The following is a 25,595-nucleotide window of genomic DNA, read 5'->3' as shown; positions in this document are numbered from 1 at the left end:
CCAACTTTGTCCAACTTTTTCCTGGTTTTTAGTTTTTAGTATTTTTAAGAATTTACTTATTCCTGGGTATAATCTTTGACTATGTATTGTTGTATGTTGAGTCTGAATGACCACATATGAAGTTATTTTGATCAGAGTTTTTTAGCTAATTTCAGAACTTTAACAAATCTAAAGCATCGTGAGACAAACTGAACCAAACTCCATTTAAAAAAAGATCATTTTTAAATTTGAATGAATTCTTAAATTCATCATTAGAAAAAAAGTACTTTACTTGGAAAATTCCAGTAAAACACAAAGTAAAGTTTGTTTCTAAAGATGTTCCATATAAATGATGTTTATGCCAATTCTTTTTATTTTACGTTTTGTCAAATTCTTCCAAGTTATAGCTTTTTCAATTTCATTTTCTTTTATCTTCTATTCTGGTTTTGTTTGTTTTCCAGTAAAATATAGGTAACATTTGTTTTTAAAGAAGCTTCATGTGCATATGTATATGTATATATTATTATGTTTATAATGTACTTACAGAGTTCAATGTTTAGTCTGGTTCCTCTTCCAAAGATCATCTTATTTTGATTCGTATTCACACAACATGAAGCATCATAACACAAACTCAGAGAGACAAACTGAACCAAACTTAATGCAGAATATTCTAGCTTTTTGAATGAACTTTTTTTTTCGAAACTTTTGTCGCTTTTTTATCACTTTTTCAACGTTTTTTAGCTTTAACTTTAAACCAGCACACTTTCTCTGATTTTCTTTTATCTTCCTGTCTGGTTTGTTGGTTTTCCAGTAAAATACGGGTAGTTTGTTTTTAAAGAAGATTCTATGTGAATATAACGTTCATGATTTTACTTAAGTTGCTCTGATATAAATACGTATTATGATGATTTATATTTCTACTTACACGGTTCAATATTTAGTCTGGTTCCTCTTCCAAAGATCATCTTTTGACCTCCATTAGTCACACAACATGAAGCATCGTAACACAAACTCAACCAAACTCCATTCAGATAAACATAGTTTTAACAGTTGAGACTTTAGTGTGAAAACAGTAATCATAACACAAACTCAGACACAAACTTTGCTTCTTTTTTTTGCTTTCTTATCTATTTTGTATCGTTTTTTGCCGTTTTTTGTTTCCCAAACAACACAAGTAAAGTTAGTTTTTAAAAATGCTTCATATAAATAATGTTTATAATGTAAATCAGTTACTTACAGGGTTCAATGTTTAGTCTGGTTCCTCTTCCAAAGATCAGCTTATTTTGATTCTTAGTCACACAACATGAAGCATCATAACACTAACTCAACCAAACTCCATTCAGAAAAACATTGTTTTAACATTAGAGACTTTTCGCTTTTTTCAACGTTTGTGTTTTTTTGTCTCGAATCATTTCCATCACTGTCAGCAGTTGTTAACTTCTCTTTTTTATCTGCTACTCTTATTTTCAAACTCTGTAAAGTTTGTTGTTAAAGTCGCTGTGATATAAATACGTATTATGATGATTTATATTCTACTCACAAGATTCAGTGTTTAGCCTGGTTCCTCTTCCAAAGATCATCTTAGTTGCTACTCCGCCAGTATTCACACAACATGAAGCATCGTAACACAAACTCAGAGACAAACTGAACCAAACTTCATGCAGAAGAATGTGACTTTTTGAGCATTTTTCGAATTCTTTGTTGCTTTTCGAAGGCTTTTAGCTTTCAAGCTGAGCTTTTAACACTTTCTTTAATTTTCTTTCATCTTCCTGTCTGGTTTGTTGGTTTTCCAGTGAAATTTAAGTAGTTTGTTTTTAAAGAAGCTTCTATGTGTTTATTATGTTTATGATTTACTCACAGGGTTCAATGTTTAGTCTGGTTCCTCTTCCAAAGATCATCTTATATCCTCCAGTATTCACACAACATGAAGCAACTTAACACAAACTCAACTCAACCAAACTCCATTCAGATAAACATAGTTTTAACATTTGAGACTTTAGTATGAAAACAATAATCATAACACAAACTCTGAGACAAACTTTGCTTTTTTTTCACTTTCCTGTTTTTTGCCGTTTTGTGAGTTTTTTTCATGGTTTAATTATCGCTTTTTGTTTTTTGTTGTTTTTTGTCACTTATTTATTGCTTTTTTGGGGGGTTTTGTCTCTATTTTGTTTTGGTTTTGTCGTTTTAATGTCAGCATCTTTTTATTTCTCAATTTCTTATCTTCTACTCTGGTTTTATGAATATTCAGTCAAACAAAACTGTACATTCTGTGGTAAGAGATGCTTCTTATTAATATATATTTCTACTCACAGAGTTCTATGTTTAGTCTGGTTCCTCTTCCAAAGATCATCTTAGCTGCTACTCCAGTATTCACACAACATGAAGCATCGTAACGTAAACTCAACCAAACTCCATTCAGAAAAACATAGTTTTAAGGTTTGAGACTTCTGCTGGTACGATTGGATTCCAGTTACATAAATAACAAACTCTGTTCATTAAAAGCAGATAAAATGTACATTTAGATATTTACTGTAGACATAATAATCCAAATGGTTCAGATATTGATGATTCTGATTCATACTTTCTCAGTTGATCTATTTGATTTATTTTAAGTTTATCGTTTCACTAACTGTCAGCAGCTGATTATTCAGCTTTTCTTTGAAAACACAAAGTAAAGTTTGCTTTTAAAGATGCTTCATATATTTATATTTATATACTAAGTTTATAAGTTACTCACAGGGTTCGATGTTTAGTCTGGTTCCTCTTCCAAAGATCATCTTATTTTGATTCACACAACATGAAGCGTCGTAACACAAACTCAGAGACAAACTCAACCACAAAACTTTTTGAACGTTTTTGTAATTTTTTCGAATTTATTTGTCGCTTTTCGAAGGTTTTTGATGCTTTTTAAGAAAAACTTTTTGTCTCTTTTTTATTTTTTGTTGCTCAAATTTTTTAGCTTTCAAGCAGAGCTCTTTAACTTTAAACCAGCACACTTTCTCTGATTTTCTTTTATCTTCCTGTCTGGTTGTTTGTTTTCCACTAAAATATAAGTAGTTTGTTTTTAAAGAAGCTTCTATGTGAATATTATGTTTATGATTTACTTACAGGGTTCAATGTTTAGTCTGGTTCCTCTTCCAAAGATCATCTTGTATTGACTTGCAGAAGTCACACAACATGAAGCATCGTAACACAAACTCAACTCAACCAAACTCCATTCAGAAAAACATAGTTTTAACATTAGAGACTTTGACGCTTTTTTCAACGTTTGTTTTTTTGTCGCTTGAATCATTTCCATCACTGTCAGCAGTTGTTAACTTCTCTTTCTTATCTTCTACTCTTATTTTGTAAATATTCAGTCAAACTCTGTAAAGTTTGTTGTTAAAGTCACTGTAATATAAATATATATTATGATGATTTATATTCTACTTACAGGGTTCAATGTTTAGTCTGGTTCCTCTTCCAAAGATTATCTTGTACTGACTTTCATAAGTCACACAACATGAAGCATCGTAACACACTTTTTTTTAACATTTTTTATTTATTTTTTGGTCGGTTTTGTTGACGGATTTTCGTCGCTTTTTTTGTCGCTTTTATGAGCTTTTCTTGTCATTATTTTTGTTGTTTTTGTCGCTCAATTGTCGAATCAATTCCATCACTGTAAGCATCTTTTTATTTCTTTTTTCTTATCTTCTCTTATTTAGTAAATATTCAGTCAAACTCTGTAACGTTTGTTGTTAAAGTCGCTCAGATATAAATACGTATTATGATGATTTATATTCTACTTACAGGGTTCAATGTTTAGTCTGGTTCCTCTTCCAAAGATTATCTTGTTATATCCACCTCCACTAGTCACACAACATGAACCATCTTAACATAAACTCTCTGAACCAAACTCCAGAGTTAAACAGAGTTAAACAGTTTTAACATTTAACTGAATGATTAAATTCAGAAACAAAACAAAGTTGAGTTAATGTTTCAACTAAATGTTTCACTGCTCTCTAGATATTGATTGTTTGGATTGACATTTTTGTTGTCCAAACAACACAAGTTTTTAAAGATACTTCATATAATTAATGTTTATAATCTGAATAAGTTACTCACAGGGTTCAATGTTTAGTTTGGTTCCTCTTCTAAAGATTATCTTATCCACACCTCCAGTCACACAACATGAAGCATCAGAACATAAACTCAGAGACAAACTGAACCAAACTTCATCCAGAAACCTTTTTTGCCGTTTTTTTTGTTTTGTTGTCACTTTTTGCCAATTTCTTGATTTTTTATTGTCGTTATTGTTGTCGTTTTTGTCACTTGAATCATTTCCATCACTGTCAACATCTTTTATTTCTCTTTTCTAATCTACTACTCTGATTTTATAAATATTCAGTCAAACTAAACTCTGTAAAGTTTGTTATTAAAGATGCTTCTTATAAATATATATTTCTACTCACAGGATTCAATGTTTAGTCTGGTTCCTCTTCCAAAGATTATCTTATCTGCTGCTCCAGTATTCACACAACATGAAGCATCGTAACACAAACTCAGAGACAAACTCAACCAAACGTCATTTAAGAAAACATCGTTTTAACATTACACTGAATGATTAAATTCAGACACAAAACAAAGTTGAGTTAATGTTTCAACTAAATGTTTCCCTGGTCTCTAGATATTGATTGTTTGGATTTGACATTTTTAAATATCAATAACGTTTATAATGTTAATCAGTTACTCACAGGTTTCAATGTTTAGTCTGGTTCCTCTTCCAAAGATTATCTTGTATTGACCTCCAGAAGTCACACAACATGAAGCATCGTGACATAAACTCAACTCAACCAAACTCCATTCTGATAAACATAGTTTTAACATTTGAGACTTTGACGCTTTTTTCAACTTATTTTTGTGTTTTTTTGTCGCTTGAATCATTTCCATCACTGTCAGCAGTTGTTAACTTCTCTTTTTTATCTGCTACTCTTATTTTGTAAATATTCAGTCAAACTCTGTAAAGTTTGTTGTTAAAGTCGCTCTGATATAAATATATATTATGATGATTTATATTCTACTCACAGGGTTCAATGTCTAGTCTGGTTCCTCTTCCAAAGATTAACTTAGCTGTTCCTCCTCCAACATTCACACAACATGAAGCATTGTAACACAAACTCTCTCAACCAAACTCCATTAAGAAATCATAGTTTTTAACATTTATGACTTTTGTTTGACTTTAGTAAAATGTTATCTGAACATTCAATTCATATTAGAAATAACAATGTATACATTTTGTACAGTTGAGAAACTGTTTTTTATGTAATTAAACGGCTACACACAATATTTTTGTCGCTTTGTCCAACTTTTTCCTGGTTTTTAGTTTTTAGTATTTTTAACAATTTACTTATTCATTCTTTGACTATGTATTGTTGTATGTTGAGTCTGAATGTGCCTGACCACGTATGAAGTTATTTTGATCAGAGTTTTTAGCTAACTCCAGAACTTTAACAAATCTAAAGCATCGTGAGACAAACTCAACCAAACTCCATTTAAAAAAAGATCATTTTTAAATTTGAATGAATTCATCGTTGGAAAAAAGTACTTTACTTGGAAAATTCCAGTAAAACACAAAGTAAAGTTAGTTTCTAAAGATGATCCATGTAAATTAGGTTTATGCCGAAGTTTTTGTAGCTTTTTTTTCATTTTCTTTTATCTTCTATTCTGGTTTTGTTTGCTTTCCAGTAAAATACGGGTAAAGTTTGTTTTTAAAGGTTCATGTACATAAGTTATTTGTGTGTGTATATATATATATATATATATATATATAATAATTATGTTCATGATGTACTTACAGGGTTCAATGTTTAGTCTGGTTCCTCTTCCAAAGATCATCTTTTGATTGTTATACACACAACATGAAGCATCGTAACATAAACTCAGAGACAAACTGAACCAACTTCATGCAGAAAACTGTCGCTTTATGAAAGATTTTGTAACTGTTTTTGAAATTTGTGTTGCTTTTCGAAGGTTGCTTTTTAAAAACCCTTTTTGTGTTTTTAAAAAAATGTCTCTTTTTCAATGGTTTTAGCTTTCAAGCAGAGCTCTTTTCTTTTATCTTCCTGTCTGGTTTGTTGGTTTTCCAGTAAAATATTAGTAGTTTGTTTTTAAAGAAGCTTCTATGTGAATATTATGTTTATGATTTACTCACAGGGTTCAATGTTTAGTCTGGTTCCTCTTCCAAAGATCATCTTTTCAGCTCCATTAGTCACACAACATGAAGCATCATAACACAAACTCAACTCAACCAAACTCCATTCAGATAAACATAGTTTTAACATTTGAGACTTTAGTATGAAAACAATAATCATAACACAAACTCCGAGACAAACTTTGCTTTTTGTTGGGGTTTTTTCGCTTTTTTTGCTGTTCTTTTCGTTTTTTGTCAGTTTTATTGCCGCATTTTTGTCTTTTTTGTCGCTTGAATCATTTCCATCACTGTCAGCATCTTTTTATTTCCCTTTTCTTATCTTCTACTCCGGTTTAATAAATATTCAGTCAAACAAAAAATTGTAAAGTTAGTTTTTAAAGATGTTCCATATAAAAAAATGTTTTTTTATATTCTACTCACAAGGTTGAATATTTAGTCTGCTTCCTCTTCCAAAGATCATCTTATATTGACACAAACTCTATGAACCAAACTCCATTCAGAAAAATATCATTTTAACTTTTAAAACTTTCTGTCTGAATGAAATCTAAAATGTCTAAAGTTCCCTGTAAAGATACTAAACAAAGTGTTTTAGTGTTTAATCTTAAATAAGGAAATTATGGATCCTTTTTGTCACTTATCATCAAGTTTTTTACTTGTTGCTTCCAGCAGTTCGGTTGGATTTCATGTTTATGTTCGACTTTTAAAAAAGAATTTCAACTTGTCAGTTTTTAAAAACAAATCAACTTTTTTGTAACTTTTTTAACATATTGAAATTTTTGTTGGTTTTTTTTCAAAGTTTTTGTCGCTTTTAGTCAACTTTTTTAGCTTTCAGGCTGAGCTTTTTCACCTCAGAATGAATATAAATCAACTTACTGTCATTGTCCAAAGATTATCTTATTCCCAGCATTCACACAACATGAAGCATCATAACACAAACTCACTCAACCAATCTCCATTCAGAAAACCATAGTTTTAACATCTGAGACTTTGTCGTCAATTTTTTGTCACTTTTTTAACTTATTTAAGTTTTTGTCACTTTTTGTCAACTTTTTCAACTTTCGAGCCAAGCTTTTTAGTTTAGGTTTTTTCAGCTTTTTCAGACAGGTTTCAATGTTTGATCTCAATAAAGAGTAAAGACACTAAACAAAGTGTTTAGTATATACACTTCTATTAATAATAATTAACTAATATATTCTACTAAAATTAGTTTTTAAAGATGTTCCATATAAATAATGTTTGTATATATTTCTACTCACAGGGTTCAATGTTTAGTCTGGTTCCTTTTCCAAAGATTAACTTGTATCCACCGCCAGTATTCACACAACATGAAGCATCGTAACACAAACTCTCTGAACCAAACTCCATTCAGAAAAACATCGTTTTAACATTTAGCTTTCAAGCAGAGCTCTTTAACTTTAAACCAGCACACTTTCTTAGATTTTATTTTGCCTTCCTGTCTGGTTTGTTGGTTTTCCAGTAAAATTTAAGTAGTTTGTTTTTTAAAAGAAGATTCTATGTGAATATTATGTTTATGATTTACTCACAGGGTTCAATGTCTAGTCTGGTTCCTCTTCCAAAGATCATCTTATCTGTTCTTCCAGTAGTCACACAACATGAAGCATCGTGACACAAACTCAACTCAACCGAACTCCATTCAGATAATCGTAACACAAACTCAGAGACAAACTTTGCTTTTTTACTGTTTTTTGTCGCTTTCTTGAGCTATTATTGTCATTATTTTTGTCGTTTTTGTTGCTATAATCATTTCCATCACTGTCAGCTGCTTTTTATTTCTCTTTTCTCATCTGCTGTTCTGGTTTTATAAATATTCAGTCAAACTAAACTCTGTAAAGTTTGTTGTTAAAGATGCTTCTTATAAATATATATTTCTACTCACAGGGTTCAATATTTAGTCTGGTTCCTCTTCCAAAGATTATCTTGTATTGACTTGTTCCTCCAGTCACACAACATGAAGCATTGTAACACAAACTCAGAGACAAACTCAACCAAACTTCATGCAGAAAAATTACGCTTTTTTTGACGCTTTATGTTTTTTTTTACGCTTTCTTGAGGTTTTATTGCCGTTAATTTTGTCGTTTTTGTTGCTTGAATCATTTCCATCACTGTCAGCATCTTTTTATTTTTCTTTTCTTATCTGCTGCTCTGGTTTTATAAATATTCAGTCAACATGAATGATCATAACATAAACTCAACTCAACCAAACTCCATTCAGAATGTTTGAATGTACTTATTGTAAGATCTTTGGCTAACGTACATATTATTATATTTATGTATTATATAATCTGAATCAGTTACTTACAGCAGAAACCCAGAAAACACTAAATTCAGCAGATTTTCATTCTGGATCAACGCTTCTTAAATAATCTACAGGTTATATTTGTGGGATCAGTTACTCACAGGTTTCAATGTTTAGTCTCGTTCCTCTTCCAAAGAACATCTTATTTAGACTTCCAGATCCAGTCACACAACATGACGCATCGTAACACAAACTCACTCAACCAAACTCCATTCAGAAAAACAGAGTTTTAAGTTTGAGACTTCTGCTAGTATGATTAGATTCCAGTTACATAAATAAACTCTGTTCAATAAAAGCAGATAAATTGTACATTTAGATATTAACTGTAGACATAATAAACATAATGGTTGAGATATTGATGATTCTGATTCATACTTTCTCAGTTGATTTATTTTAAATGAATCGTTTCACTAACTGTAAGCAGCTAATTATTCTGCTTTTATTTGAAAAGTAAAGTTTGCTTTTAAAGATATATTTATATATTATGTTTATAAGTTACTCACAGGGTTCAATGTTTAGTCTGGTTCCACTTCCAAAGATGATCTTATTTTGACTCGTAGTCACACAACATGAAGCGGTGGAACATAAACTCACTCAACCAAACTCCATTCAGAATGGTATTTTAAATATCTGCATTTATGGATGTATTTATGATCATAATGTTTACCTTCATGTTTTCAACTGGTTTTTTTCTGCTTTTCAATGTTTTTTTCAACATGTTTTGTCGCTTTTTGTGTTTTTGTTGTTCATTTTTTTCCGCTTTTATTTTTCTTAGATAAATAATATTTATTACTTTCCCGTTTTACCGGAGTCAACTATCAGCTGAATTCCTCGCCCAAAAATAAGTTTGTCTCCAGTTCCTCTCACACACTGACTCTTCTTTGATGCTTTTTCCAATTTTTTACTTTAAAGCTTGTCTCTTTAACTTTAAAGGAACATTTAAACTTTAGATTTTCAACTGAATGGTAACACATCTGCACCTGAAGCAGAAACCCAGAAAACACTAAATTCAGCAGATTTTCATTCTGGATCAACGCTTCTTAAATAATCTACAGGTTATATTTGTGGGATCAGTTACTCACAGGTTTCAATGTTTAGTCTGGTTCCTCTTCCAAAGAACATCTTGTATTGACTTCCAGCTCCAGAAGTCACACAACATGAAGCATCGTAACACAAACTCTCTGAACCAAACTCCATTCAGAAATACTTCATTTTAACATTTAATTCTTCTGTCTGAATGAAATCTAAAATGTTTCCTGTAAATATACTAAACAAAGTGTTTTAGTGTTTAATCTTAATTAAGGAAATTATGGATTGTTTTTGTCACTTTTCTTAAAGTTTTTTATTTGTTGCTTAAGTTTTTTGTCACTTTTTAAAAAAGAACTCAACTTTTTTGTTGTAAGTTTTTGTTACTTTTTGTCAACTTTTTTAGCTTTCAGGCTGAGCTTTTTAACTTTAAATAATATTCAAACTAGTTTGTTTTTCACCCCAGAATGAATATAAATCAACTTACTGTCATTAACATGAAGTTTGGTGCCGCTGCCAAAGATGATCTTATACCCACCGCCAGCATTCACACAACATGAAGCATTGTAACACAAACTCACTCAAGCAAACTCTATTCAGAAAAATATAGTTTTAAAACTTTTTTCTCACTTTAACGTATTTTAGTTTTGCTGTTTTTTTCCGCTTTTTGTCAACTTTTTTAGCTTTGGAGCCGAGCTTTTTAACTTTAAATAACATTTAAACCAGTTTTTCTTACAGGGTTCAATGTTTGATCTGAGTAAAGACACTAAACAAAGTGTTTAAGTGTTTAGTTGATACGCTGATGATGCTTTTTATCGTTTTAAACTTCTATTCTGATTGTGTGTGAACAACAAAAGTAAAGTTAATTTTTAAAGATGTTCCATATGAATAATGTTTGTATATATTTCTACTCACAGGGTTCAACGTTTAGTCTGGTTCCTCTTCCAAAGATCATCTTGTTTCCAGTATTCACACAACATGAAGCACCGTGACACAAACTCACTCAACCAAACTCCAGTTACAAATCATTGTTTTTTTGCCGTTTTATTGTCGCTTTTGTGTCACTTTTTTGTCGCATTTGTGTCACTTTTTTGTCATTTTTATTGTGGGTTGAATCATTTACATCACTGTCAGCAGCTTTTTATTTCTCTTTTCTTATCTTCTACTCTGGTTTTATAAATATTGAGTCAAACAAAACACTGTAAAGTTGTTGTTAAAGATGCTTTCTATAAATAATATAAAAAAACTAAAACATCAGATTCAAGTGTTTCCCCAACAATGTAACACTGAATCTTGTTTTGTGCTGATTTAATGAGCCTCATATTAATAATATTTTAGATTGATATCGGTTACTTACAGGGTTCAATGTTTAGTCTGGTTGCTCTTCCAAAAATCATCTTTTGAGTCGTAATCACACAACATGAAGCATCGTAACACAAACTCACTCAACCAAACTCCATTCAGAAAAAACATAGTTTTAACATTAAACTGAATGATTAAATTCAGACACAAAAAAATGTTTCCCTGTTTTTTTTTAATTTTACGTTTTGGTCGCTTTTTAGTCTTTTTTGGTCTTATATTTGTCTTTTTTGTTACTTTTTTTGTTGTCCAAACAACACAACTAAAGTTAGTTTTTAAAGATGCTTCATATAAATAATGTTTATAAAAGTAAATCAGTTACTCACAGGGTTCAATATTTAGTCTGGTTCCTCTTCCAAAGATCAGCTTATTTACATTCGCTCCAGAAGTCACACAACATAAAGCATCGTAACACAAACTCAGAGACAAACTCAACCAAACTCCATTTCAGAAAACATTGTTTTACAGATGCAGAATTCTGCAAAATTTGCTTATTTCTTTTAATTTTTTGTTGTTGCTTTTGGTCGTTTTTTCTTGGTTGCTTTTTATTTTACTTTTTGTCGCTTTTTTATAAATTTTTGTCATTTTCTTGTCGCTTTTGCAGATTTTCCATCCAGAGCAACGGTAAAAACATATTTTTTCAGTTTCTATTTTTGAGTTTAAATCAGTTACTTACAGGGTTCAATGTTTAGTCTGGTTCCTCTACCAAAGGTTATCTTAGCTGCTGCTCCTCCAGTATTCACACAACATGAAGCATCGTAACACAAACTCAGAGACAAACTTTGCTTTTTTTTTTCGTTCTTTTGCCGTATTTTTGGATTTTTTTGGCGGTTTTATTGTCATTTTTTTATAGCTTATTTATTGCTTTTGTGAGGTTTTTTTCTCGCTTTATTTTGTTGTCGTAACAACACAAGTAAAGTTTGTTGTTAAAGATGCTTCGTGTAAATGTAAGCATCGTAACATAAACTCAACTCAACCAAACTCCATAAAAAAAAATAGTTTTAACATTTTAGACTTTTATCAGAGTTATTATGGTCTAGTGAAATAACTTTTAGTAAAGATACTGAACAAATCTTTGATCCTCTGAATTAACATATATTGAATTTATCTTTTTTTTTATTTGGTCCCTTTTTTTCAAGGTTTTGTCCCGTTTTTGAAATTTTTGTCGCTTTCAATACTTTCTCAGTTGGTATATTTATTGATTATGATTTGGTATTTCTAAGCGGTGTCTTCATGTTTGAATGTACTTATTGTAAGATCTTTGTCTAACGTATATATTATTATATTTATGTATTATATAATCTGAATCAGTTACTTACAGGGTTCAATGTTTAGTCTGGTTCCTCTTCCAAAGATTATCTTTTGATTTCCAGTCACACAACATGAAGCATCGTAACACAAACTCACTCAACCAAACTCCATTCAGAAAAACATCGTTTTAACATTAAACTGAATGATTAAATTCAGACACAAAACAAATTTGAGTTACTGTTTCAACTAAATGTTTCCCTGGTGTCTAGATATTGATTGTTTGGATTTGACGTTTTGGTCGCTTCTTCGTCTTGAATTTGTCTTTGTTGTGGCTTTTTTGTCACTTTTTTTTTTTCTCCAAACAACACAAGTAAAGTCATATAAATAATGTTTATAATATAAATCAGTTACTTACAGGGTTCAATATTTAGTCTGGTTCCTCTTCCAAAGATTATCTTATTCAAACCGTCATTAGTCACACAACATGAAGCATCGTAACACAAACTCAGAGAAAAACTGAACCAAACTTCATGCAGAAAAATGTCGCTTTTTGAACGTTTTTTGTCGCATTGTTGCCACTTTGTTGAGGTGTTACTGTCGTTATTTTTGTTGTTTTTGTCGCTTGAATCATTTCTTTTTTTTCACCCTTTTTTTAAGTTTTTGTTGCTTTCAATACTTTCTCGGTTGATATATTTATTGATTATGATTTGGGATTTCTAAGTGGTGTCTTCATGTTTGAATGTACTTATTGTACGTATGTATATATTATATTTAGGTATTATATCATTTGAATCAGTTACTTACAGGGTTCAATGTTTAGTCTGGTTCCTCTTCCAAAGATTATCTTTCGATCTCCAGATCCAGTCACACAACATGAAGCATCGTAACATAAACTCACTCAACCAAACTCCATTCAGAAAAACAGAGTTTTAACATGTAACTGAATGATTAAATTCAGACACAAAACAAAGTTGAGTTAATGTTTCAACTAAATGTTTCCCTGGCTTTTTAGTCATTTTTTCGTTGTATATTTGTCTTTTTTGTCACTTTTTTTTGTTGTCCAAACAACATAAGTAAAGTTAGTTTTTAAAGATGCTTCATATAAATCATGTTTATAATGTAAATCAGTTACTTACAGGGTTCAATGATTAATCTGGTTCCACTTCCAAAGATCAGCTTATTTTGATTCGCTCCAGTAGTCACACAACATGAAGCATCATAACACAAACTGAACCAAACTTGTGAAAGAAATTTCACTTTTTGAACATTTTTTTGAGGTTTTATTGTCATTATTTTTGTCGCTTGAATTATTTCCATAACTGTCAGCATCTTTTTATTTCTCTTTTCTTATCTTCTGCTCTGGTTTTATAAATAATCAGACAAACAAAAAATTGAAGTTTGTTGTTAAAGATGCTTCTTATAAATATATATTTCTACTCACAGGGTTCAATGTTTAGTCTGGTTCCTCTTCCAAAGATTATCTTATCATATCCTCCAGTATTCACACAACATGAAGCATCAGAACATAAACTCAACTCAACCCAACTCCATTCAGAAAAACATAGTTTTAACATTTGAGACTTTTATCTGAGTAATTTTGGTGTATTAAAATAACTTTTAGTAGAGATCCTGAACAAATGCTATATCCTCTGAATTAACACGTATTGAATTCTATTTATTGATTATGATTTGGGATTTCTAAGCGGTGTCTTCATGTTTGAATGTACTTATTGTAAGATCTTTGGCTAACGTATATATTATTATATTTATGTATTATATAATCTGAATCAGTTACTTACAGGGTTCAATGTTTAGTCTGGTTCCTCTTCCAAAGATTATCTTTTGATTTCCAGTCACACAACATGAAGCATCGTAACACAAACTCTCTGAACCAAACTCCATTCAGAAAAACAGAGTTTTAACATGTAACTGAATGATTCAATTTAGACACAAAGCAAATTTGGGTTAATGTTTCAACTAAATGTTTCCCTGGCCTCTAGATATTGATTGTTTTTTCCAAAGAACACAAGTTAGTTAAGATGCTTCATATAAATAATGTTTATAATGTAAATCAGTTACTTACAGGGTTCAATATTTAGTCTGGTTCCTCTTCCAAAGATTATCTTATTCACACCGGCAGTATTCACACAACATGAAGCATCGTAACACAAACTCAGAGACAAACTGAACCAAAATTCATGCAGAAAAATGTCGCTTTTTGACGTTTTTTGTCTTATTTTTGCCGCTTTCTTGAGGTGTTATTGTCGTTTTTGTTGATTAAATAATTTCCATCACTGTCACTATCTTTTTATTTCTCTTTTCTTATCTTCTGCTCTGGTTTTATAAATATACTGAACAAATCTTTGATCCTCTGTATTAACACATATTGAATTTGACTTATTTTTTTTTTAAAATTTGTTCCCTTTTTTCAAGGTTTTGTCCCGTTTTTGAAATTTTTGTCGCTTTCAATACTTTCTCAGTTTATATATTTATTGATTATGATTTGGGATTTCTAAGCGGTGTCTTCATGTTTGAATGTACTTATTGTAAGATCTTTGGCTAACATATATATTATTATATTGATGTATTATATAATCTGAATCAGTTACTTACAGGGTTCAATGTTTAGTCTGGTTCCTCTTCCAAAGATTATCTTTTGATTTCCAGTCACACAACATGAAGCATGAAACAAACTCACTCAACCAAACTCCATTCAGAAAAACATAATTTTAACATGTAACTGAATGACTAAATTTAGACACAAAACAAATTTGAGTTACTGTTTCAACTAAATGTTTCCCTGGTGTCTAGATATTGATTGTTTGGATTTTATGTTTTTGTCCCTTTTTTGTCTTAAATTTGTCTTTGTTGTGCCTTTTTTTGTTGTCCAAACAACATAAGTAAAGTTAATTTTTTAAAGATGCTTCATATTAATAATGTTTATAATGTAAATCCGTTACTTACAGGGTTCAATGTTTAGTCTGGTTCCTCTTCCAAAGATTATCTTATTTCCTCCTCCAGTAGTCACACAACATGAAGCATCGTAACATAAACTTGGAGAGACAAACTCAACCAAACTTCATTCAGATAAAAATTTCAATTTTTGAATGTTTTTTGTCGCTTTATTTCCCCATTTTTTATCGGTTTTATTGTCATTTTTTTATTACTTATTTATTGCTTTTTGTGGGGGTTGTCGCTTTATTTTGTTGTCCAAACAACACAAGTAAAGTTTTTTGTTAAAGATGCTTCATATAAATATATATTTCTACTCACAGGGTTCAATGTTTAGTCTGGTTCCTCTTCCAAAGATTATCTTTTGATTTCCTCCAGCATTCACACAACATGAAGCATCATAACATAAACTCAACTCAACCCAACTCCATTCAGAAAAACATTGTTTTAACATTTGAGACTTTTATCGGAGTAATTATGGTCTAGTGAAATACATTTTTAGTAGAGATACTGAACAAATGTTTGATCCTCATATTGAATTTAACTTTCAATACTTTCTCAGTTGATATATTTATTAATATGATTTGGGATTTCTAAGCAGTGTCTTCATGTTTGAATGTACTTATTGTAAGATCTTTGGCTAACATATATATTATTATATTTATGTATTATATAATCTGAATCAGTTACTTACAGGGTTCAACGTTTAGTCTCGTTCCTCTTCCAAAGAACATCTTATTTTGATTTCCAGATCCAGTCACACAACATGAAGCATCGTAACATAAACTCAACTCAACCAAACTCCATTCAGAAAAACATTGTTTTAACATTTGAGACTTTTATCGGAGTAATTATGGTCTAGTGAAATAACTTTTAGTAGAGATACTGAACAAATGTTTGATCCTCTTAATTAACACATATGGATTTTAACTTTTTTTTAAGTTTTTGTCGCTTTCAATACTTTCTCAGTTGATATATTTATTGATAATGATTTGGGATTTCTAAGCGGTGTCTTCATGTTTGAATGAACTTGTTGTAAGATCTTTGGCTAACGTATATATTATTATATTGATATATTATATAATCTGAATCAGTTACTTACAGGGTTCAATGTTTAGTCTGGTTCCTCTTCCAAAGATTATCTTTTGATTTCCAGTCACACAACATGAAGCATCGTAACACAAACTCACTCAACCAAACTCCATTCAGAAAAACAGAGTTTTAACATGTAACTGAATGATTAAATTTAGACACAAAGCAAATTTAGGTTAATGTTTCAACTAAATGTTTCCCTGGTCTACAGATATTGTTTGCATTTGACGTTTTGGTCACTTTTTTGTCTTAAATTTGTCTTTTTTGTCACTTTTTTTTCCAGACAACATAAGTAAAGTTAGTTTTTAAAGATGCTTCATATAAATAATGTTTATAATATAAATCAGTTACTTACAGGGTTCAATGATTAGTCTGGTTCCTCTTCCAAAGATTATCTTATTCACACCGTCAGTCACACAACATGAAGCATCGTAACACAAACTAAGAAACAAACTTAACCAAACTTCATGCAGAAAAATGTCGCTTTTTGACGTTTTTTGTTGCATTTTCGCCACTTTCTTGAGGTTTTATTGTCGTTATTTTTGTCGTTTTTGTTGATTAAATCATTTCCATCACTGTCAGCATCTTTTTATTTCTCTTTTCTTATCTTCTGCTCTGATTTTATAAATATTCAGTCAAACTAAACTCTGTGAAGATTGTTATTAAAGATGCTTCTTATAAATATATAATTCTACTCACAGGGTTCAATATCTAGTCTGGTTCCTCTTCCAAAGATCATCTTATTTCCTCCAGTATTCACACAACATGAATCATCGTGACATAAACTCAACTCAACCAAACTCCATTCAGAAAAACATAGTTTTAACATTTGAGACTTTTATCTGAGTAATTATGGTCTAGTGAAATAACTTTTAGTAGAGATCTTGAACAAATCTTTGATCCTCTGTATTAACACATATTGAATTTAACTTTTTTTTTATTTGGTCCCTTTTTTCAAGGTTTTGTCCCTTTTTTGAAATTTTTGTCACTTTCAATACTTTCTCAGTTGGTATATTTATTGATTAATGATTTGGGATTTCTAAGCGGTGTCTTCATGTTTGAATGTACTTATTGTAAGATCTCTGTCTAACGTATATATTATTATATTTATGTATTATATAATCTGAATCAGTTACTTACAGGGTTCAATGTTTAGTCTGGTTCCTCTTCCAAAGATTATCTTTTGATTTCCAGTTCTAGTCACACAACATGAAGCATCGTAACACAAACTCACTCAACCAAATTCCATTCAGAAAAACATAATTTTAACATTTAACTGAATAATTAAATTCAGACACAAAACAAAGATGAGTTCATGTTTCAACTAAATGTTTCCCTGCTCTCTAGATATTGATTGTTTGGATTTGACTTTTGGTCACTTTTTTGTCTTTTTTTTTGTTGTCCAAACAACACCAGTAAAGTTAGTTTTTAAAGATGCTTCATATAAATAATGTTTATAATCTAAATCAGTTACTTACAGGGTTCAATGATTAGTCTGGTTCCTCTTCCAAAGATCAGCTTATTTTGATTTGCACCTCCAGTCACACAACATGAAGCATAGTAACACAAACTAAACCAAACTTCATGCAGAAAAATGTAACTTTTTTAACGTTTTTGTCGCATTGTTGCCGCTTTCTTGAGGTTTTATTGTCGTTATTTTTGTCGCTTGAATCATTTCCATCACTCTCAGCATCTTTTCATTTCTCTTTTCTTATCTTCTACTCTGGTTTTATAAATATAAAAAAAAACTGTAAAGTTTGTTGTTAGACGCTTCTTATAAATATATATTTCTACTCACAGGATTCAATGTTTAGTCTGGTTCCTCTTCCAAAGATTAACTTAGCTGCTGCTCCTCCAGTATTCACACAACATGAAACATCGTAACATAAACTCAGAGACAAACTTTGCTTTTTTAAAATGTTTTTTTTTGCCATATTTGGGGATTTTCTTTGGCAGTTTTATTGTCATTTTTTTATTACTTATTCATTGCTTTTGTGGGTTTTTTGTCGCTTTATTTTGTTGTCGAAACACAAGTAAAGTTTGTTGTTAAAGATGCTTCATAGAAATGTTTATAATGCTTTCTTGTCAGTTTTTGCTGTTTTTGGTCGCTTTTATTGTCACAATTTTGTCGCATTTTGTCAATTTTTTTGTCCTTTTTTCCTGCATTTGTGCCGCTAAGTTTGTTGTTAAAAAAGCTTCTTATGAATATATATTTCTACTCACAGGATTCAATGTTTAGTCTGGTTCCTCTTCCAAAGATCATCTTATAATTTCCTCCAGTAATCACACAACATGAATCATCCTAACATAAACTCACTCAACCAAACTCCATTCAGAAAAACATAATTTTAACATGTAACTGAATGATTATATGCAGACACAAAAAAAAGTTGAGTTAATGTTTCAACAAAATGTTTCCCTGCTCTCTAGATATTGATTGTTTTTTTGACACTATTTTGTCACTTTTTTCATTGTCTTAAAACTACAAGTAAAGATAGTTTTTAAAGATGCTTTATATGAATAATGTTAATGATGTAAATCAGTTACTCACAGGGTTCAATGTTTAGACTGGTTCCTCTTCCAAAGATTATCTTAGCTGTTGCTCCGGCATTCACACAACATGTAGCATCGTAACATAAACTAAGAGACAAACTCAACCTAACTCCATTTAAGAAAACATTGGGTTTTTTTTAACATTTAACTGAATGATTAAATTCAGACACAAAACAAAACTTGTCGCTTGAATAATTTCCATTACTCTCAGCATTTGTTAACTTCTTTTATTTAACTGCTACTCTTATTTTGTAAATATTCAGTCAAACTCTGTAAAGTTTGTTGTAAAAGTTGCTATAAATACGTATTATGATGATTTATTTTCTACTCACAGGGTTCAATGCTTAGTCTGATTCCTCTTCCAAAGATTATGTTTTGAGCTCCAGTATTCATACAACATGAAGCATCAGAACACAAATGATTTTTCGTCACTTTTTTATTGCTTTTTTAGTCGTTTATTTCTGCTTTTTGTTGCTTTTTTAATAAGGGTTTAATGTTTAGTCTGGTTCCTCTTCCAAAAATCATTTTCTATTGACACAAACTCTCTGAACCAAACTCAATTCAGAAACACATCATTGTCTGAATGAAATCTTAAATGTCTGAAGTTTCCCGAGTTCAAATCTTTAGATTGATACGCTGATGATTCTGCTTTTTATCTCTTTAATCTTCTATTCTGATCTTGTGTGAACAACAAAAGTAAAGTAAGTTTTTAAACATGTGCCATGTCAATAATGTTTGTATATATTTCTACTTACAGGGTTCAATGTTTAGTCTGGTTCCTCTTCCAAAGATCATCTTAGCCTGACTTCCAGTAGTCACACAACATGAAGCATCGTAACATAAACTCAACTCAGCCAACTCCATTCAGAAAAACTAAGTTTTAACATTAAACTGAATGATTAAATTTAGACACAAAATAACGTTGAGGTATTGTTTCAACTAAATGTTTCTTTGCTCTCTGGCTCTATTTGTCTTTTTTGTGGCTTTTTTGTCACTTTTTTGTTGTCCAAACAACACAAGTGAAGTTAGTTTTTAAAGATGCTTCATATAAATAATGTTTATAATCTCAATCAGTTACTTACATGGTTCAATGTTTAGTCTGGTTCCTCTTCCAAAGATCATCTTATTTACATTCGTAGTCACACAGCATGAAACATCGTAACACAAACTCACTCAACCAAACTCCATTCAGAAAAACATAGTTTTAACATTTAACTGAATGATGATTTGTGTCCTGTCTGGGAGTTAGACGCAACTTTTCACTCTACGTACTTTTAAAGGATTTGTGAGGGATAAAATCTCTTGGATTTTGAATAATTGATGCTGTGTTAAGAGTTAAACAAGAAATAATATTTATTACTTTCCCGTCTTACCGGAGTCGACTATCAGCTGAGTTCCTCTCCCGAAAATAAGCTTCTCTCCAGATCCTTTCACACTGTGACTCACAGCTGACACGAAACTAAACGCTGCTTCTATGTCGCTTTTTTGTCGATTTCTTTCAACTTTTTGTGACTTATTCCAACTTCATCTTGTTGTGATTGTTAAACTGTGACTTTAAAAGTGTTGACAGGTCAAATACATCTCCAATTTAAGGAGAATGTTTGTTGCTTGTTGTTGAGTTTTTAACACAAATCAAACGTTCTGTCTTCTTTAGACAAACTGACGCTAAAATAACCCCAAAAATCAGCTGATTTGTTGGAACGTAACGTAGCAGAATGTAAGCAGATTTATTTTTCTCATGTTGAAGGAAACACAACATTTAGTTAGTTACTTTTTGATTCAACTTTTTTGTTGTTTGTTTTATGTTTTTGATACTTTTTTGACAACACAAGTTTCTTTTTGTTGCTTTTTATTTTCTCAATGTTTTTTGTAAATTTTGTACCACTTGTTTTTGGCATTTTTTGGTCTCTTTCTTTGATGTTTTTGTCGCTTCATCTACGTCCTAAAGTCAGTTTGGTTCAACACAGTTACCTTTAGGAGGGTTGGTTTAGATAAAGTTTAGATAAAGTTTAAAACATGTTCTTACCGGAGTCAACTCTGAGCTGAGTTCCTCTCCCGAAAATAATCTTCTCTGCGTTTCCTCTCACACTCTGACTCACAGCTGACACAAAACCTCACGCACAACAACACTTAGAAAACGCTTAGAAATTAATTCATGTTAAGCTTTCTTTTAAGGCGTTTTTAAACATTTCTTAAACACTTTTTTGACACTATTTTCAGCGCTTTTGATGCTGGTGCTGGTTAATAATTTAGGTTAATAACTACATAAGTTGTCAGAGCTCAGATACATGTTCCATAATGCATTAGTGACACTTGAAATAACGTGTTTGTGTGTGTTTCTAAATGTAAAAAGATAAAAACGATGAATCTTACCAGAGTCAACTGTTAGTTTGGTTCCTCTGCTGAAATAAAGTTTCTCTCCCTGACGTGTCACACCGTAACTCTCACTGGGACAAAAACTAAACTCTCTGTCGCCTCGTAACTCTCACACTATAACTTCTCTCTCTGTCTAAATCTAAACTCAAGAAGCTGGATTAACTAAAACCAGAGTCAACAGTTAGTTTGGTTCATCTGCCGCTTTCTTCAAAGTTTTTCGCGTTTTTCGTCATTTCTATCGAGTCAATAAATGACGAAAACATGAAGAAATAAACGAGTTCTATCGACACATTTTAATACATGAAAACATGTTTTTTTGTCTTTTTCTTCAAAGGTTTGTCTCTTATTCCTCTAAAAACTGTAATAAACTCAAACAAAATGACACATAAACAAGTCATATGGACACGTTTAAAGGGTCAACATTTGTGTTGCTTTCTTCAACGTTTTAGTCGCATTTTTTGTCACTTTTTTCTGTAGTTTTGTTAATTTCTTCAACGTGTTTGTGTGTGTTTGTAAATGTTAAAACATAAAAAGATGAATCTTACCAGATTCAACCGTTAGTTTGGTTCCTCTGCCGAAATAAAGTTGGTTTCCTCCCTGAGCTGTCACACAGTAACTCTCTCTGGGACAAAAACTGCTGCTTTTAAAAATTATTGTTGCTTTTTTTTTTACATTTCTGTGTTTATCTTCAAAGTTTTGGTCGTTATTTTTTAAGTTTTTGAAAATAATTTTTTTTTGTCGCTTTATGAATTTTCTTTGCTGATTTTTGAGGAAAATGCTGTTTCCTTGTTTGCTTTCTTTAAATGTTGTTGCTTTTTTATTTACATTTTTAAACTTTAACTTAATTTCTTTTTTAAAATGTTGCTTTTTTTGGACACTTTCTTCAATGTTTTTTGTCACTTTAATCAAAGTTTTTGTCACTTTTTTGACTTTTCTGAAACGTTTTAGTCTCTGTTTCTAAGTCATAAATCATAAAAACATAAATCTTACCAGAATCAACCGTTAGTTTTGTTCCTCTGCCGAAATAAAGTTTCTCTCTCTGAGCCGTCACACAGTAACTCTCTCTGGGACAAAAACTACTTACAGCAATCTTTAGTTATAAAAATAATCTTTGGTGTTATGTATCAACATAAATCACATATCTATTTATTTGTTTCTAACTTTCTCTTTTCACTTTGGATCTTAAAACTCCACAAACATCAAATGAACATTTATAACATTTATAATGTCACTTTGTTCCCCCGTTTTTTATCGCTTTCTTGAAAGTATATTTATATTTTTTTATGTTTTGTTTTTGAAGCTTTTTACCGACATTTTTTTTGTGACTTTTCTTTGACATTTTTGATGCTTTTCTGACATCTTTGAGACTTTTTTCGTAATTTGTGTCTCTGTCTTCGATGTTTTAGCTGCTCCATTTGAAGTTTTTGTTCAGTCAAACTAAACTCTGTAAAGTTAGTTATTAAAGATGATTCATATAAATATATATTTCTACTCACAGGGTTCAATGTTTAGTCTGGTCCCTCTTCCAAAGATCATCTTATAACTTCCACCTCCAGCATTCACACAACATGAAGCATCGTAACATAAACTCACTCAACCAAACTCCATTCAGAAAAACATCGTTTTAACATTTAACTGAATGATTTACACAAAACAAAGTTGAGATAATGTTTGGATTTTACATTTTGGTCGCTTTAAAGTCTTTTTAGTCCCTTTTCTTGAAGTTTTTGTCACTTTCAATACTTTCTCAGTTGATATGATTTGGGATTTGGGATTTCTAAGTGGTGTCTTCATGTTTGAATGTACTTATTGTACGTATGTATATCTTATTATATTTATGTATTATATAATCTGAATCAGTTACTTACAGGGTTCAATGTTTAGTCTGGTTCCTCTTCCAAAGATCATCTTTTGATTTCCTCCTCCAGTAGTCACACAACATGAAGCATCGTAACATAAACTCACGCAACCAAACTCCATTTAAGAAAACATCGTTTTAACGTTTAACTGAATGATTCAATTCAGACACAAAACAAGGTTGAGTTCATGTTTCAACTAAATGTTTCCCTGCTCTCTAGATATTGATTGTTTGGATTTGACATTTTGGTCACTTTTTAGTCTTTTTTTGGTCATATATTTGTGTTTTTTGTGGCTTTTTTGAAGTTTTTGTCGCTTTCAATACTTTCTGATATATTTATTGATTATGATTTGGGATTTCTAAGTGGTGTCTTCATGTTTGCATGTACTTATTGTAAGATCTTTGTCTAACCTATATATTATTATATTTATGTATTATATAATCTGAATCAGTTACTTACAGGGTTCAACGTTTAGTCTGGTTCCTCTTCCAAAGATTATCTTTTGACCTCCAGTTCCAGTCACACAACATGAAGCATCGTAACACAAACTCACTCAACCAAACTCCATTCAGAAAAACAGAGTTTTAACATTTAACTGAATTCAGACACAAAACAAAGTTGAGTTAATGTTTCAACTGAATGTTTCCCTGCTCTCTAGATATTGATTGTTTGGATTTTACATTTTGGTCACTTTTTTGTCTTTTTTTGGTTGTATATTTGTCTTTTTTGTCACTTTTTTTGTTGTCCAAACAACAACCCATTTTGTGTTTTTTTTGTCAGTTTTATTATCGCCTTTTTATTTTATTTTTTTTGCTTCTTCTATGTGTTAAATCCAGAAAATATCTTTCCAGATTCAGTCATTTTGGTTCAAAACAAGTTACCTGATAAGAGATGTTTTAGATCAAGTTTAAATAAAGTTTGAAACATGTTCTCATCTTACCGGAGTCGACTCTGAGCTGAGTTCCTCTCCCAAAAATCATCTTGTCTCCAGTTCCTCTCACACACCGACTCACAGCTGACACAAAACCTCACGCACAACAATGCTCATAAAACGCTTAGAAAACGCTCATAAACAACTTTATTCAGACTTTGTGTCACTTTCTTCTATATTTTAGCTGCTTTGTTTGAAGTTTTTGATGCTTTTCAAAATAAATGTTGGTGTCTTTTTTGACGTCTTTTAGACTTTCTCGACGTTTCTTTCTTTCTTTAAAGTTTTTGTCACTTTTTTCTGTAGTTTTGTTAATTTCTTCAACGTGTTTGTGTGTGTTTGTAAATGTTTAAATATGAAAAGATCAATCTTACCAGATTCAACCGTTAGTTTGGTTCCTCTGCCGAAATAAAGTCGGTTTCCTCCCTGATCCGTCACACAGTAACTCTCTCTGGGACAAAAACTGCTGCTCTCACTCCGATTCTCTCTTCATGCTTTCTGGACCGTTAAAATTAATTATAAACGTTATAGATGATTATAAACAGGTTATAGATGATTATAAACAGGTTATAGATTACTATAAAGAGGTTATAGATGATTATAAACAGGTTATAGATGATTATAAACAGGTTATAGATTACTATAAAGAGGTTATAGATGATTATAAACAGGTTATAGATTACTATAAAGAGGTTATAGATGATTATAAACAGGTTATAGATTACTATAAAGAGGTTATAGATGACTATAAACAGGTTATAGATGATTATAAACAGGTTATAGATTACTATAAAGAGGTTATAGATGATTATAAACAGGTTATAGATTACTATAAAGAGGTTATAGATGATTATAAACAGGTTATAGATGATTAAAAACAGGTTATAGATTACTATAAAGAGGTTATAGATGATTATAAACAGGTTATAGATGACTATAAAGAGGTTATAGATGATTATAAATAGGTTATAGATGACTATAAAGAGGTAATAGATGATTATAAATAGGTTATAGATGACTATAAAGAGGTTATGGATGATTATAAACAGGTTATAGATGCCAGATTTAGCCAAAAGGCTTTTAAATGTCTGCTGTGTAGGTAGATTTGTTTTGTCTCAACTTAAATATTTATCCTCTTGTTTCTCTGTGACGTTTGTTTGAAACAGCTCTTATGAATATTAATGTAATTGTGTTTATATCTTCTTATAAATATTAATGTTATTGTGTTTATATCTTCACACAGAAAGCAGCTTTGATCTTGTAGCAAAAGACTGAATTAAAACAAGAGTCTAAAGTGTCAGAAAGTGAAGATTTTTCCGACATTTTTGTTGCTTTCTTCTACTTTTTTGTTGCTTTATGTTTTATGTTTCTGACGCTTGTTTCGAAGGTTTTCTTGTCGCTTTCTTTGACGTGTTTTTACGTCATTTCTTTGTGACGGGTGTTTGAAACAGCTCTACACTTATAAATATTGTTTAATGTCTTTATATCTTCACTCAGAAAGCAGCTGTGATCGTGTAGCTAAGACTAGACTCGCCAGCGACAGAAACTCACCGAGTGTCCGTCTCAGGATCCACTTCCTGTAAAGTCCACATCCCAAAAACCAGAAGCATCACGCGAAGTCCATCTCCAGCAGGCGCCCAAAACAAACGCTCCTCGGCATCCCATAATCCATTTCAGGCTCGGACGCTTCGGCCTAAAACATTAACAGAT

At 31.0% G+C, this 25,595-nt stretch overlaps 1 gene segment (V, D, J or C); it reads right to left on the bottom strand.

Moving 5' to 3' along the window:
* Positions 1-23,942, bottom strand: part of LOC114566094 (T cell receptor alpha constant-like) — a 62,255-nt gene extending 38,313 nt beyond the window's left edge. Inside the window, 1 exon segment of the C gene segment in view lies at positions 23,898-23,942. Coding sequence covers positions 23,898-23,937 — 40 coding nt within the window.
* Positions 23,943-25,595: the final 1,653 nt, after the last annotated feature.

This window comes from Perca flavescens, chromosome 12 (genome assembly GCF_004354835.1).
Source record: "Perca flavescens isolate YP-PL-M2 chromosome 12, PFLA_1.0, whole genome shotgun sequence".
Taxonomy (NCBI): Eukaryota; Metazoa; Chordata; class Actinopteri; order Perciformes; family Percidae; genus Perca; species Perca flavescens.
The sequence above is the reverse complement of the archived record's forward strand: the minus strand, read 5'-3'. Positions and strand labels throughout refer to the sequence as shown.